Source organism: Haemorhous mexicanus, chromosome 4 (genome assembly GCF_027477595.1).
Source record: "Haemorhous mexicanus isolate bHaeMex1 chromosome 4, bHaeMex1.pri, whole genome shotgun sequence".
NCBI lineage: Eukaryota > Metazoa > Chordata > Aves > Passeriformes > Fringillidae > Haemorhous > Haemorhous mexicanus.
In genome coordinates, this window is record NC_082344.1 from 32,829,266 (window position 1) to 32,845,599 (window position 16,334).

A 16,334-nucleotide genomic window follows, 5' to 3' on the forward strand; every position below is an offset into this window, starting at 1 on the left:
CCGTGACCGCGTCCCGCCCCCGGCGGGGCGGTGGCAGCGGCAGCGGCGGCGGTACGTGCGCGGGGCGGCGCGGCGCGGCGGCAGTGCCGGCGCGGAGCCGCGGGGAGCCCCGAGCCCGTCGCGGCGGCGGCGACGCGCAGCGCGGCCGCGCCCATGGCGAGCAGCAGCGGCGGCGGCGGCGGCAGGTAGGGTCGGGCGGGGCGGGGGCCCGCTCCCCCGGCCATGGCTCAGACGGAGCCCCCGAAGGCGGTGCGGCTGTGGCGCGACGCCGCCCTGCGCGCACGGAAGCTGCGGGGCGGCCCCGGCGAGCCCGAGCCCGAGCCCGAGCCTGAGCCGGACGCGGGGCCGCCGGGGGGGCCGCCGCCGCCGTCCCCCGGTGCCGCCGCTCCTCGTCTCCCGTCCCTGGCGGCTGCGGCGCTGGGGGAGCTGGAGGCGCTGAACCTGAGCGGGCGGGGGCTGGAGGAGCTGCCCGAGGAGGTGGGTGCCGCCCTGAGCGGGCTGCGGGTGCTCAGCCTGCGGCGCAACCGGCTGGGCCGCCTGCCCGCCGCCGCCCTGCGCCACCTGGGCCGCCTGGCCGAGCTCGACCTCAGCCATAACCGGCTGCGGGGCCTGGGGGACGGCGGGGCGCTGGCGGGGCTGCGGGGCCTGCGCAAGCTCAGCCTCAGTCACAACGAACTGGGAGCCGAGGGCCCGGGGCTGACCCCCCGCCTCGCCGAGCTGGGCTGCCTCGAGGAGCTCGACCTCAGCTTCAACCGCCTGCGCCGCCTGCCCGAGGGCCTGGGCCGCCTGCGGCACCTCCGCACCCTCGACGTCGACCACAACCTGCTGCCCTCCTTCCCTGCCCCGCTGCTGGAGCTGGCTGCCCTGGAGGAGCTCGACTGTTCCGGCAACCGCCACCTCGGGGCCCTGCCCGAGGGCATCGCTGCCCTCCGCCGCCTCAAGATCCTGTGGCTCAGCGGCACCGGGCTGGCGTCCCTTCCCGAGGGTCTCTGCCAGCTGAGTGCCCTTGAGAGCCTTATGTTGGACGGCAACCGGCTGCAGGCGCTGCCCGCTGGCTTCGGCAGACTACAGCGGCTTAAGATGCTGAACCTTTCATCCAACCTGCTGGGGGAGTTCCCCTCTGCCATCTTAGCACTGCCCAGTCTGGAGGAGCTCTACCTGAGCCGCAACCAGCTCACCGTGCTGCCCCCTCACCTCTGTCAGCTCCACCAGCTCCGCACTCTCTGGCTGGACAACAACCGCATCCGCTACCTGCCTGACTCCATCGTGCTCCTCCACAGCTTAGAGGAGCTGGTCCTGCAAGGCAACCAGATCGCCATCCTGCCTGAGGGCTTTGGGCAGCTTTCCCGTGTCACCCTGTGGAAGATCAAAGACAATCCCCTCATCCAGCCCCCCTATGAGGTGTGCATGAAAGGCATCCCCTACATTGCAGCTTACCAGCAGGAGCTGGCCCACTCCCAGCCTGCCCTGAAACCCCGCCTCAAACTAGTCCTCATGGGCCTAAAGGATGCAGGAAAGACTCTGCTGAGACGGTGCCTCATGGAGGAAAATGAGCAGAGAGAGGACATGGAAAGCCTGGAGGCAGGGAACACCCAGCACAGAGGGTTTCCTGGGCAACAGCAGGACATTGGGAGGGTGGCAGTTGGGTGTTGCCCCTTTCCAGAGCCTCAAGACAATTCCTCAACTCGGGTACCTGTCAGGCAGCAGGTGGAACGTCTCCCTGTTGAGCGGCAGGACATCCCTTCTCGTGTGCCCTCTCACCAAGCAAAAGGGGACACAACATCCCCTGCACCGTCACTGCCGCCCCGTGTGCCCCGAGTACCACTGGGACTAGGACTGTCAGGAGGCAGTAGGGGCATCGAGGTGATGGACTGGACAGCAGATGCAGAGAGGGGCCTGACATTCATTGTGTATGAGCTGGCGGGGGACCCGAGCTATGATGTGATCCAGTCTTTCTTCCTCTCCCCTGGAGCCTTGTACGTGCTGGTGGTGAATTTGAGTGCCTACGTCCCTCAGCACTTCTACCCTTCTGTGGGCTATTTCTTACACTGGCTCAGTTCCAAGGTGCCCCATGCCGTAGTGTGCATGGTGGGAACCCATGCCGACCTCTGTGCAGAGCGGGAGTTGGAAGAGAAGTGCCTGGACATCCATCACCAGATCGCTCAGCAGGAGAAGAGGGATGCTGAGGGACTCCAGAGCTTAGTCCAGCAGGTGGATGAGGCTCTGGGACAGGACTTTGACCTGCGCTGCTCCAGCCCGCATGCTGCCTTTTACGGGGTCTCAGACAAAAACTTGCGGCGAAAGAAAGCCCAGTTTCAGTATCTTCTCAACCACCGCCCACAGATCCTGTCTCCAGTGCTGCCTTTCAGCTGCCAGGACCGTTGCCAGGTGCGGCGTCTGCGGGACAAGCTTCTCTCGGTGGCCGAGCACCGGGATATCTTCCCAAACCTGCACCGGGTGTTGCCCAAGTCCTGGCAGGTGCTGGAGGAGCTGCACTTCCAGCCTCAAGCTCAGCAGTTGTGGCTTAGCTGGTGGGACTCTGCCCGGCTGGGCTTGCAGGCAGGCCTGACGGAGGACCGGCTGCAGAGTGCCCTATCCTACCTGCACGAGAGTGGAAAGCTGCTCTACTTTGAGGAGCATCTGACCTTGCGGGAGTATGTGTTCCACAACCTGCCGCGGCTCATAGACATCCTCAATGTCTTTTGCCAGCGGGATGCCACCGTGTTGCTCCAGAAACTGCTCAGCGACAGCCAGATTGACGAACTGAGGACCGCTCAGCTCCATCATTACGTGGAGGGCTTCTTGCTGCATGGCCTTCTTCCTGCCCACGTTATCCGTCTCCTTCTTAAGCCACACGTCCAGAGTCGGGAGGATCTGCAGCTCATTCTGGAGCTGCTGGAGAAGATGGGGCTATGTTACTGTGTCAACAAACCCAAATGCAAGCCCTTAAATGGGGCGGCTGCTTGGTACAAGTTTCCCTGCTATGTGAAAAACGAAGTGCCCCATGCGGAGGCATGGATCAACGGCACCAATCTGAGCGGACAGTCCTTCGTGGTCGAGCAGCTGCAGATTGAGTATAGCTTTCCATTCATTTTCCCACCCGGCTTATTTGCACGCTACAGTGTCCAGATTAACAGCCACGTGGTTCAGCGGTCGGATGGCAAATACCAGATTTATGCCTACCGGGGAAAGGTGCCTGTGGTGGTGAGTTATCGGCCTGCCAAGGGAGCTCTGCAGCCAGACACTCTGTCTATCGCTAGTCATGCGTCCCTACCAAATATCTGGACAGCTTGGCAAGCTATTACGCCTTTAGTGGAAGAACTGAATGTCCTGCTCCAGGAATGGCCAGGCCTGTACTACACTGTGCATGTCCTCTGTTCAAAGTGCCTTAAAAGAGGGTCACCCAACCCACACACTTTTCCAGGTAAGGCACAGCCCAGCTTGCCTTTCATCTCTTTTGGAGCTTTGACCCTTCTAGAAAAGTGTCTTATAAGGTCAGCCCTAGCTCTATTTTTTTTTTATTTTTCTTTTTTTCTTTTTTCTTGTCTTCTCTGCTCTAACTCCTTTCCTTGGTGGTTTGAGTCATGAGAGAAAATATTAGGGTAGCTCCAAGGAGACAGGCTTAAAATAACCTTATTCTGAGAGGAGGGGAGTGTTACATGCCCCTTTGTCTGCGCCTTTTCTCTCTGCTTTTTGGGTTTTGGCCCTGAGGGTTGGCAGTGCCATTGTTGAGAAGTCTCTGAACTGTCCTCCTTATTTTGATTTCTTTGAGTGGGATTGTGGTGTTGGGGTTTTTTTTTTCCCCCTACTTCCTTTTACCCTGCAGCTCCCACTTCCTTGGAGCTATTTGTAAACATGAATAGAGATGCCTAAAACATTGCAGGTATCCCCCTTTGACCCTCCACCCCCAAAACCTGGCCTATGCTGCAGTTAGTCTGAATGCAGGAAAGCTCCTCCTGGTAGACAATGGGTGTGTTGGTCTCTATAACCCTGTGTAAAAAGAGATTTCTCTGAGCTTTCTTTGGGCCCTGTCTCTAGTGGGAAGCATTCCTCACCGAAGAGAGAAGGATATTCCGTCTTTGTTTAAGTGTATCACCTAGAAGTGATTCCCAAACTGTGCCTTTTGGAGCTGTTCTCAAGCATGTTTTATTTTCCTTCCTCTCTCTCCCTTCCTCAAACGAAAAAAGCATAACCAGACTGTGGAACGTGACAGGTCGTGGTGCTTTTTAAAGCTGTCACCTCTAAAGTTGTTATTTTTATCGGTGATGTTTTCCAGCAGCATCTGTTTTACTTTGTGTGTGCAGGTACTAACTAGTGTCCTCCCTGCTCCGCTTGGGCTTGCTCTGCGGCTTGCAGGGTGCAGTGGGAAAGGTGCTTTGATGTGTAAATCTGCATGTAATCAAAACGCGCTCTGGACTGTGAGCAATGCTCCAGAAATCTGCATTGTAAAAACCATGTTGGAGGTGTGGTGGAACATTATTAAGAGGTAGCCTTAAATTGTGCAGGGAATGTACCATGATTTGACTTAGAGCAAGCAGTGGTGCTGAATTTGTTCATAAGCCAATGTGATTATTAAGGTGTGGGGGTTTTGGGGTTGTTTTGGGGTTTGGTTTCTTGTTTTTTGCTGTTTTTTTTTTTTCCCCTCTGGACATTTAGAATAAGGAGGTGCAGTTTGCTCCTCAGCCTGACTCCTGGCTCCATCAGCTGTATCTCCCTCCAACTGCTCACTTATGTAAGAGCCGTTGGACTCGGGGGTGAACCCATGCTGTGAGACGTGCTGAGTGATATCTTGCTGCTGACATGGTGCATAGGGCAATGTGATCTGCTTTCCAAACAAAAAACTCTGGAAACTGAAAACCTGAACCTGCTACAGAACCCCTGAAAAAGCCCCCAACAACCCTCCCCAAAAACCTGCCAAAATTAGTCACGACAGCAGACATGTGAGTGTGCAGTGTGATGGGCACCTATTGAAGATTTAGCTTGTGAATTCCAGTCTCTAGTCACACATCTCTTTTTTTTTTTTTTTTTTTTTTTTTTTTAAACTGGTGAATGCTTTGTGGCTGTCCCTTTTCTCCCTGTGAGTAGATGATGCTTTAAAAGGGAAATTGAAGAGGAGCTAGACTGTCTGCAGACTGTTGCTGACCCAGTGATGGTCAGAGCAGGTTCAGAAGCATGAGAGGGGCATTGAAGGGCCTTTTCCTTTGGACTTGGCTGTGCCATATATGTTTCCTTAGAGGTGGGAAAGGCTTTCTCTCGCCTGGGAGCCAGGCCAGGTGTGCTGGGAAGGAAAGGCCCAGGTAAGCAGTGTACTGAGCATGGGAGGAGCTGGGGCTTGTGTGCCAAGTCTCCAAATGACACCTGGGTGATGCTGCCTGTGGAAAGGGGGTTGCAGCATTTTTGAGGCATTCCAGTAGCAAATTCAGGCCTTGCTATCAGGGGCAGAGGATAGCATCTCAGGTGTGACCCTGCTTTGGGGCAGGGAATGACTCTTAAACATGGATACTCTGTGACTCTTGCTGGGAGAACAGCAGACAGACATGTTTAAAAGGCAAGACTGATCTCTGGAAATGCTGAAGAGTGATTAAGTCTATTGAGAAGCCTGCTTGTTGTCATGGATGATGCTTGAATCTAGCCCAGGTTTGATCTGGACTATATGAACAATGTGAACTGTGATTTGACTTGGGAGGTCTGTATGTCTGCATTTAATCTAAAATATTCCTTGCTGTGTATCTGCTCTATGAATAAAAGACTGTTTAGGAGCCCCTAAATGGCAACTGTGAAGCTCAAGACTTTTTTTTCCTCCTGATTTTGTTGATCAGGAGGCGTGCCTGTTTAAGCCATGCTGCCAAGCTTGCTGTCATGCAAGTGAATCATGGTTAGTGTCATTTTTGACAAGGTGTAGGAAAGAGAGGGGTCTAGTGTTACAAAAATATGTAGTGAGGGAGATGTCTGTGTTTCTTTTCAAGCTATTTTAGTGGAAATCACTGGCAATTACAATGCTCCTAATACTTAAATAGGTCTGTGGGCTTTTTAGGACTGCACTGAAGAAGTGCTTTGCAGCCAGTTGACCTTAATAAGGGAAATATTTCTGTGTAGACACTGCCAAATTTGTGCTCAAAAATGGAAGTGCAGTCTGGCTGTCTGTGTGGTTGTGCAATCTGTGTCGTCATTCATGAAACTGATGGTGCATTCTTTGGTCATCCAAAATTTTTTAGAATCCCTTTCAAAAAGGGAGTTCACGAGTTGAGGATTAATCTTTGCTTTTCTTCTCCTTCCCTTTCGTCTCTGTCCTGCACACTGTAGCTTCCACTGATAATACACACAGAAATACTCTAGGAATAGGGCTACTGTGTGTAGAAATGGTAAATAAAAACTGAGGTTCTGGATTCAGTTTTCTGAGGGTTTATTGCAAAGAGTGAATGAAAGTGATATAAAAATGCCTTGTTGGGGTCCTTTTAAGGGAGTTTTTGTGTTTGAAACAGTTTTGTAGCTGGACGAAATAGTAACTGAATTGGCATCTGAGCTGGAATTTCAGTATGCTTTGAGGCTGCAGTCATCCACTTGGCTGATAACAGCTCAGTGTGTTAAATTAGTTTTTTTTCTTTTACATTTGCATTATATATAAATGAAAGCGTCCCTACCAGGCTAAGAAAGTCATATGTCTCTTTGAGTGACGAACAAGAATGGTTCACCTCTCCGAGACAGTAAGACCTCAGTTGGGTCATCAGAGGCATTGTGGAATGCTCTCATTTGTATGTGATGTTCTTTTAGCCCCTGGACTGAAGAGCTTTTAGGTTATTCATGTCTTATAAGCTATTAAGTGACTTGGGATTGGGGGGTGGAGGTGGTTTGCTATCTGGCTGATAGTAGATACATGTGCTTTGTTTGGACAAATGTGACTGGATTTTCCAAGCTTGTGTTCATATGCACCTGCTAACTGCCCTGCTGCTGTTTCCCCTTGCCCTGTGCTAGGCTGGGTCTGGGTCACCACAGGCTCTTCCAGACTCATTTGTACAAGGTGCACCTTTTGTACAAGGTGTCCTGATGTCCTGTGCATGATTCTTCTGGTGTTTGGGCTGGGAGGGATTATGTTTGACCAGTGGTTTTCCTTTATTCCTGCCTTGTGAAGGGGTTGTGTGAGTGTAGACATAAGAAGGCCGGGATCTGTGTCCATCACAGAAGACGAGCAAGTAAGATAAGGTGATGTGGGTTTTCACAGAGTAAAAACATGATAACAAATAGAAAGCCGTGGGCAAAGATACTGTGTGAGCCCAGCAGCCCCTGTCCAAAATGATGCTTCAGAGCTATTAGGGAGATTTGAAAGGCTCTGGAGGACTAGCAAGAGGCCTCTTGTGGAGGGAAAGTGCGCATCTGCCACCTGCCTTGCTCTCCCATTCTTGAGGTATCAGAGCAGGGAGATCACAAGCCTCTACTCTGCCTGTCTCCCACATTGAGGGTGAGCAGAAGCAGGGATTACAATGCCAGTTACCTTAAGGGGTAGAGATGGAGGTATCATAGTGTAGTTCCCCTGTGAGTCTCTCTGTCATGGCTAGAGCAGGGCGAACTAGGCCACCATATGCACATGATTCAAAGTGAACATGCTCACCAGCCATGAGTTGGAGTCAAAAGCTATCATGACCTCCCTTGGTGGCTGGGATGGAGTCAGGAGACAGAGAGGTGGAGGATTCTGTGGTGTGTCATGCTGTCAAGTTACCCCATGCAAGGTGAGCCGAGAGCAGGTGAGACTGGTTTTGTCAGAAGGGCTCCGAAGTTGCTTCAAAATCTGAGCTGCCACTTGGTGAAAGGCTCATGTCAGGAATCTAATTCCGCTTTGTAGTCATGGTTTAAGTAGCTGGGGTTCTTTTCATATACAATTGCAATAGAGCAACACCTGCTTGTTAGAGAGCCTGATGCTAACATTAGGCAGCCTTCTATTTTCCCCATTTGCAGGTGGAGTCTTTTTTCCTTGACTTTCAAAGTAGATGCTATGGCTGTTTTGGGGCGGTTGTCACATATGCTGCAGGCTGTGGCTTCAGCAGAGTACTAATTGGAGACAGGGAGACAAGGCTTCAGCACTATGTGATCTTTGGACGTAGATGATCTGGGTGGCAGGATGAAGCTGAACAGGGCCCTGTGGTTCAAGAGAAGAGCATCAATTGGTTGCTGGACTTGGGGAAGCTACTGTTATTCTGTGGCTCTAGCATGGATAATTAAGGTTACTGACTGGAGCTGATTTCTATGCTGTTGAAGTGACAGCCTTGACTGGTGTGACTTGCTGTAGGTAACAGTGTAGGAACACAGAAGCAGCCTGTGTGCCATCACTGATTTTTAGAGATTTCCTTCATATTAACCTATGTGTTGCGAGGTCAGTATTTGAAGTCCTCTTTTTTGGTGGCTGAAGCATCCTCTAATTCAAACAACTTGTTGAAAGGGACAACAAATATATCTGTGGTCTTGGAGGAAGCTGAGAAATTGCCAGAGGAAGAATGTGGTGTGCAGAGTGGGTGGCTGCCATAGGACTGTCTCTGGTGGGGTATGGATGTGGGGATAAGTCTTTGAAGAGAGCTGAAGTAGTGCAGACCTGGGCTTGTGTCTGACAGTCTGGCTTGGGACGATGCAGGAACAGGAGGGAATGTGGATGCCAGAAGAAAGGCTGAGGTTTTTGAATTGCCTTCTTACAGCTGTCCTGCAGTGTCTGGTTACCCATATTGTGTGTGTTTGGGGGCTTTTATTTTTAAGCTCTTAATATAGAACTTGCTAAAATTACTTGAAATTAGAATGGAAAGTGCACACTTAACACTGCTTGAAGAAATCCTCTTTATTTGTTGAAGTAATCCTCTTCCTTATTCAAGAAGTTCCTATGCATTTCTGATAAAAGCAAGCTTTCCTGTTATGTCAGCTCTGGTACAGGGAAACTCTTCTGGTTTGTCCTTTAACAACTTGTCTTGCCCTGGCCTGTTCCCCATGGGGGTCATCTCTGGGCATTGAGCCTCTGGGCTTTGATCTGCCACCACTGAACCAGGGAGATGCTAGTTTTGGTTGAGTGGCTCTTTTTGGTTTGGTTAGTGAAGCAAAGTAGAGTTCTTGGCCTTCAGTGCATTACTTTTTTTTTTAGTTTGTGGTTTTGGTTTGTTTTTTTTATTACGGTTGCTGAAATTTGTCTCTGCAGGAAATTACCTATAAAAGACTTGCTGGGTACCAAATGATTCTTTGTTTCATTGCATGAGATCTGTTTAAAAGCTACTGACTGTGAGGGTGAGATAAGCTGTTGTTGGAGGTTTTCCCCTCTGTGGAGTCAGTTGATTACATGAGGACTGATTTGTGTGCTGCTTCAGCGTGCTGTGGACACAGGTGTCATGAAACATGCTTTGCATTGTCTTGTGTGCTCACACATCTGGTGATATGATACCTACTTCTACAAGCACTGAAGTGGAAAAGTTTTCCCATGTAGGTTTAGTTGAGATTTGGCACATGAATGATCCACATGCAGGTGTATTAAAGGGGCTTACTCCTTGTGCATCTCAGGAGAGGATGGTGGGAAATCACCAACAGTGCTGAATCGTTGTCATTTGGGGATGTGAACATGTTACTTGACATTGGGATAGAGATGTAAAAAAACAGTATCAGTTTAAAAACAAAATAAGAGTGCATCTGATAGGTAATTCTCCTGTATGCTGTGGTGTCCATTGTTTTTGCAGTATTAAGCAAGCAACTGTGATAGCCTACCATGCTCTCCAATTAGTAATTTGCTAGTAATGGTGCAAGCTACTTGTTTGGCTCTTGAAAACAATTTGCTAGGGGAGAAAGGGGAAAATTTATGCAGTGAAAAGTCCTGTGTGGGGTTTTAGTTCTTGGAAGTCATCAGTGTACAAGAATAACCTCCGTAGATAGGTAAAGAAAATTGTGTTCTGTGGGTTGAGTACAAGATCATCAGTTGTGGCCTTTTACCTCCCTCTCCTTATTTGTGGTACCTGTGCTTGGACAACTGTGAGAGTAAGCAGGCTGGTGCCAAATAAGATCACCCCTTCTCAGGTGCTTTGGAGCTTGTGGAATACCTATTTCAGGGAGCTTGTTATAGGGACAAGGAGTGGGAAGGGAGTGCCTAAAGTACAGTGTGAATTATAACCACCAAATTCCCCTGCTGCAAACAAAATGTGTCAGTGCTTTTTACTAGCTAAGAACTTAACTGTGTCTAAGAAAGTAATGCACTTGGGTTACAGAAGTCTCAGCCTGCCTCCATGGTGTGTTATATGGTGGTCTTGCCTACATCATGAGAGCTGATGGGATTCTGGTGACCACAGCAAGAAGGAGCTGTCTTATTCAGAGGATGAGGGAGCTGTGGTGTTTTTGGAAGTTGTTGCATGGATGAAGTTTACAGTGTTGGATGGCAAGGTCACCTGTGTGAACATGGCCTTAGTTCCAGCTAGACCAGGTAAGAGAGTTTTGTCCTCTAGCAATTTCTTTCTGGAGAACCAGATGTAAGAACTGAGATGGGGGAGTGCAAGACCTGTGAAAATAAAATGGCTGGTGGCTTTGTTAGAAATTTAGTTTGGGATGTTCAAATGGACTGAACATCCCCGCCTTGGAGGGCTTATGGTTCTTCCTCATGAGGCTGCTGGAGGCTGAACACATATTGCACTTGTGGTATTTTCCTGGCTAAAGCTTGGTGGCAACACTGGTCGGGTTGCCAACATGGTCAGTGGTGCTGTGGTTTCAGACTTACCAGGTTCTGTGGTTAGGGGTGGCTTGTCTGTGGCCGGTGAATGGAGGCTGTGCTCAGACTGAGCTGTGACTGCTGGAGTGCTTGTCTGCTGGAGTTGATTGTGGTTTAAAGCAAGACCTTAATTTCAGATTTGTTTTTTTGTTTTCCCAGTGGTCATTTTCAAGAGCTCTGAGCTTTACCCAAAGGTGTACTGAGTACACTCCTTAGTGGTTTTAGCTGTGGATTCCTAGGGGATGAGTGTGAAAATGGCCTAGGACCTACAGACTTTTCAAGGTAGCATTAATTCTGAATTCGCAGTTGAGCATGGCAAGCTCTGCCTGAACCAAACAGCTTTGAGATGAGCAAGGTGCTTCAGTTAGGAAGGCCAATAAACTGAGCGTTTGTGAAGATCACACTAGACTGAACTCTGAGGGCAAGTAACCTTCAGCACAAAATAAAGTTCAGTCTCAAATCCTGTTCAGACCTGCATTGTATTGTCAAGTGCTGACTCGGATTTGGTGCTTGAACACTCCAGGAAGCAGCTGTAGTGTTGTTGATCTAGGGTACATTGAATTGTGCTGATAAGATGATGGGAGACTTCTGCTGGGCTTTTACTGGCGGGATTTCGCAAGCTTTTCCAAGTGCATTTCTGCATTTCTTTATGAAAGCAATACCAGGATATCTCTTTAATCCAGTTTTAGGATGATGTTTGCCAAGAGTCTAGTTTAGAGAAGCATTTTTATTTGTGTTATCTGAGGGAACCTACACTGTTCTGGGAAAGCTCCTTCCTCCTTCATTCATGGTACCCATCACTTTCTGTAGAGTTTTCAGTCTCTTCCTGTTACAGTGTGCCAGAAACAAAACAAAGGTACGTCAGTGGTAGGACAGGGATTTATGTGCCTCATCCCCACAAAAGACTGGTAATAAAATTAATATTGTAGGCTTTTGTCCTAACAGAATACAAGATTATGGCACGCTTCACTCAAGACTTGTTTCTTGAATGATGTGTACGTAGTAACTTTCCAGTCTGTGTGCTGAATTCCTCTCGGAGCATGTTCTTTACATTTTTAGCAGGTGTTTTTCTCTCTAGCAATACCAATGAGCGATGGTATCTGATAAGGCACAGATCCTGCCATACAGCAGGGTAGGGTTGTTTATGAACTTCCTAAAAAATTAATTGGCTGTGGTTTCCGCAGTATCAAAATCTACAGGGTTTGATTTGAGACAGAGGTACTTGACCTAATTTGCTTCTAGCAAATGCATCTAGCAGTTTCTGCCCCATGAAACCACGCAGTGGAAAAATATTGAAGGTGTACAGTGATTTGGCCTTGCTTGACTTTGAGAGACATGTGCACTGCATATGGTTCTTCTGTATCAGTGCAAGGTTGGCAGCAGAGGACTGCTAGAAGGGCTGATTTGTCCCTTGGCTATCCCTAAGTGTTCTCACATTTAGGAAGACCCTCCCTTTTGCTGCATGGGCAACATACAGAGGGAGAGCTTCTTGCAGCAGAAGAAAAAGGCATCTTTATCATGCTGTTTCTGAAAATTTATTATGGACACAGCAGAACTGCAAAATTGTCCTGCAGTACAGGCCATGAGTCTGCATGGTGCAGCAGCTCCCTGCTGCATCTCTAGCTGTTGTGGAACTCTGTTGCTGGCTATTTAGTACCTCTCTCCACTCCCTGTGGCCTCTTTCCTAAAAGCAGCAGTCAGGTATGAATGGCAAGCAGTTTTTCTCTGAACAGATAGTGTTAGAAAGCAAGAACTTAGCAGTGTGCACAGGCTGTAAAGTGTGGAGGATGGAGAGGCAGGGACCTCTGACTGAGGCTGCCTGACATCAGTCTTATACTCTAAATATTCCTGTTGCCCATGTCCGAACAGTTGCATTTTCATCTCTCATTAAAATTCTCAGATAAATTGAGATCAATAAAGAAAGAAGTACCAAAAGATGGGGTAATGGCTGATGATAAAGATCCATTCTGAGAAGCAGTCATCTCATATTGATGTTCCTGACACTTCAATTTTTATCATTCCACCCTCTCTCTGTATTTATTTTGTGTCTAACTGACCAGTCTGTGCACATATTCTCTTTTACTATGTTATGAGGCAAACAGCTTGATTGTATGTCAAATTTCTGATCTTTGTACTTTACAGGATTACATCCTCAATGTATAATAATGTGCAGCTGTATTTATTGTGATGTGTGAAAGGGAATAGTTCAAGTTGCTTATGTAGAATTCTTTTTTTTTCCTCAAAAAGAGCTGAATAGCTGGGACCTTGTCTACATGGGACCAAAGGAGGACTAGAGGCAACTGCATAACTTAGTTGTCCCCTTACTTTTGGAATTCTTAATTTGTGAAGCTGAGTGGCTCACAGGAGCAATGACCTTCCTTAGCAGGGAGATTTAGTCATGATGGGACACACAGGAGCTGGAGCAGGAGGGACAGTAAGGTGGCAGCTGGGCTGCTCTGCACACCTTTGAGAGAATTCGTCTTGCAAATTGCAGACGCACCCAGGAGTAGCCACAGGGCATGGGAAATTGCAAATCCAGACAAACTGGTGTCTGACTCAGCAACAGCTGTGTGGTGACAAGCTCTCTCTAATGATAGAGAGGTTTTTCTGGGTCTAAAATGTTTTTAAAAAGTGTGCTGTAGGTTGAGAGAACAGCTGCTAGCTTGGCCTCCACTGCCTTAATGTGGGCTTTGAGCCAGCCAGCGTCTGTCCCACTGTTGAACTTCTTGGGTCACTCTGTTTTGCACCATTGTATTGCTGAGCAGCTCAACTAGGAACGAGCAGTGAGAGCTGGAATAATCAGTTCTGGCTCAAAGTATTCCCCGGGTAGTCCTTTGGATGGATTGGCTTTCTTGGGGAAGCCTCATCTGGACTGTAACTTCAGGAAGCCGGCATGCTGTGTTCAGAGAGAAACAAGCAGGTGGACCTCTCCACATTTCCAGGATATTCTAAGCAGGGGAAGATGGACAAACTTATCCTTTTTATATGTCTATGCTACTGCAGTGAAGAGAAGAGATGGAGGATTTTGTTTCCTCTCCTGGTCTGCCTGGTGCTTCTTACACCCTTGCTATGTGTGGCTGTATTTTTGCCATGGGTTTCCATGGCAAGGTTTTGGTAGTGGGAGTGGGGCCCTACAGAGTTAGCTCCTGTGAGAAGCTGCTGGACACTTCCCATCTCTCTGACAGCCAATGCCAGATGGCTCCAAGACAGACTCACCACTGGCCAAGGCCAAGCCCATCAGCAATGGTGGTAGTACCTTTGGGATAACAGATAAGAAGGGGAGAAAAACCAAAAGCCCTTGCAGCAGCAATTGCAGCTGGAGCAGGTAGTTGCCCAAAGGAGGCTGTGATGCTGTGAGAAGCCTGTGCTGAAACAGACTTCAGACAGGACCTGTGGACCCATGGAGAGAGCAACTCACACTAGAGTAGGTTTGCTGGCAGGACTTATGACCCTGTGGGGGACCCCAGTCCATGAAGAACTGCAGTCTGTGGGAGGGGGCCCCACACTGGAACAGCGGAAAAATCTGAGGAGTCCTTCCCTTAGGAGGAAGGAGCAGCAGAGGCGATCTGTGATGAAGTGACTGCAGACCCCATTGCTGACCCTCTGTGCCACTGGAGAGAGAGGAGGTAGACAAAATTAGGAAGAAAGTCAGGAGTGAAGTTAAGGCCAGGAAGAAGGTCTGGGAAGGGCAGAGGTGTTTTAAGATTTGGGTTTATTTCTCATTGTCCTTCTCTGATTTAATTGGTAAAAAAATTAAAGTAATTTTTCAAAGTCAAATCTATTTTGCCCATGACAGCAACTAGTGAGTGATCTCTCCCTGCTCTTATCTCAATTAGCCTTTCATTGTATTTTGTCTCCCCCGTCCCATTGAGGAAGGGACTGATAGAGTGGCTTTCGTGGGCCTGTGGCATCCAGCCAGGGTTAACCCACCGCAATTTTATAGGCAGAACTGCTGGATGGGGTTGAATGTACTGATGCAGAGGATGCTTGGTGGCAGGTTTCCAAACCAGGGAGTCAGCAGCAAGCACCAGGCCTACTTACACTCGTTGCATAATCAAATGAATTTTCAGCTCCCTTTGCATTTCTCTAAATCTTCCTTTTGAGTGGCCTCTTTCTTTGTCCGAGAGATTTTCATGCTCTTATTTCAGACAGTGATGCATGCGCTAGATTTGGAAAAGTCTCATATCCATATGACTCTGGTATATCAAAGTGGCTAAATTTAGAAAATCTAACAAAAAAGAGCTTCCCCTTCCTGTGATCTGACATAATGTTTCTTGGTCGCTGTTATTTTTACTACAGAACAGCTTAAATCTATTTTTTGGGCGCTAAGTGATGGCTATAGTGTGAAAGAAGAAATTTGTTTCTGTGAAGTCAGGCGGCCATGCTGCAGCTTCAGGGCTCCGAGGGCAGCCTGCTCATGCTGAGCATGTGCCAGTGCTGTGTTGGGGCCCCCTTACATCCCTGCTCATTTCTCTTGAGCTCTCCCTACTCAGTAGAGGGTCTCTGGGGCTCAGAGCTTTGATGGCTCTGAACTTCTTCAACATCTTGTAGATGTAGTGAATGGCAGTGGTGATGGATTTTAACACACACACACACACACTCACACTCCTTCCCTCCCAGTACTTCACTCATCCTCCAAATTCAAGGAGGACAGTGTAGGAAAGATGTTTGACTGGCAGCAAAGTAGAAGATGCAATGGCACTTTACATGGGAGCTACTCATGCCTCTGGTTTCACAGTTCTCTTTAATACATGGATCTTTCACTGTACGCTGTTAGGACTGAGCCATCCCTGCCTGGAAAATGCACTGGTGGAATCATGCCTTGCTGAGCACCTTTAGCTCTTGGTGTCAGGAATATGTAATTCAAGCTGTCAAACTTCCTTACTCATTTTGGTTTGGGATTTTTATTTGTTTGGGTGTTTCTAAAGCCATCTCTTTTATTAAAACTTTCTCTGTGGAGGTTCGAGCTCTTATTTTATTATAGCTAACTGCTCTGCTTCAACAGCCCTCTGATTTGTTTCTGAACATCCCACGCCTGCTTTCATGTTGAGATGGAGTGAAGGAAGACAACTGGGATGTTGGGAAGAGATGCCTTTTTCTGCTGACCTCAATATCCCAGAAATCTGCTGAGCAAGAATTTATTTCTTATTTTATCATCATTTAAAGCTTCTGGTGGACAATTGTGTAAAAATGTTCAGCTGGTAAAATGGAGGCAGTTTAAGACTCATTCTGGAGCTTTGGTCATCTCCAAGTGCTTTTGTTCAGGTTCATGATGGTGCCAGAGGGCTATGTAGGGAATGAAACTCCAGTGTGCTTTGTCCTCACTAAAAGGTCCAGCCAGATCTGCATACCTGAACCTGTACGGTCAGGAGTGTTGAGCCTGTTGAGCCTGTACTGTCAGGAGTCTCACTCATGCTGCCACATGAAGGGTCATGCTGTGATGCAGCACTGGTGACATTTTCATGGCAGCTTGAGCAAGCAGGAAGTTTATAGTGTTTCTCAAAGGAGCATGTGTTTGCCCAGAGGGAGCCCTACAGGCTCTGAGGTGATCATTACTGGATTTTGGAAAGATCTTAGCTGATGCTTGAATAGGCAAATCATTCAGCTCAGCAAGTGGCTG

At 48.6% G+C, this 16,334-nt stretch overlaps 1 protein-coding gene across 5 annotated transcripts in view; it reads left to right on the forward strand.

The window, feature by feature from the left end:
• Window positions 1-206: 206 nt before the first annotated feature.
• Window positions 207-16,334, forward strand: part of MFHAS1 (multifunctional ROCO family signaling regulator 1) — a 34,908-nt gene continuing 18,780 nt past the window's right edge. For 4 of the 5 annotated variants that reach the window (XR_009486216.1, XR_009486215.1, XR_009486214.1 and 1 more), the window contains exon 1: window positions 208-3,424. Coding sequence is in view for 1 of the 5 variants with exons in the window: in XM_059844356.1 (XP_059700339.1) it covers window positions 223-3,424 (3,202 nt within the window). In the remaining 4 variants the exon portion in view is untranslated. Of the gene's footprint in view, window positions 3,425-16,334 lie in introns of all 5 variants that reach the window. The other variant, XR_009486217.1, reaches the window with a different exon arrangement.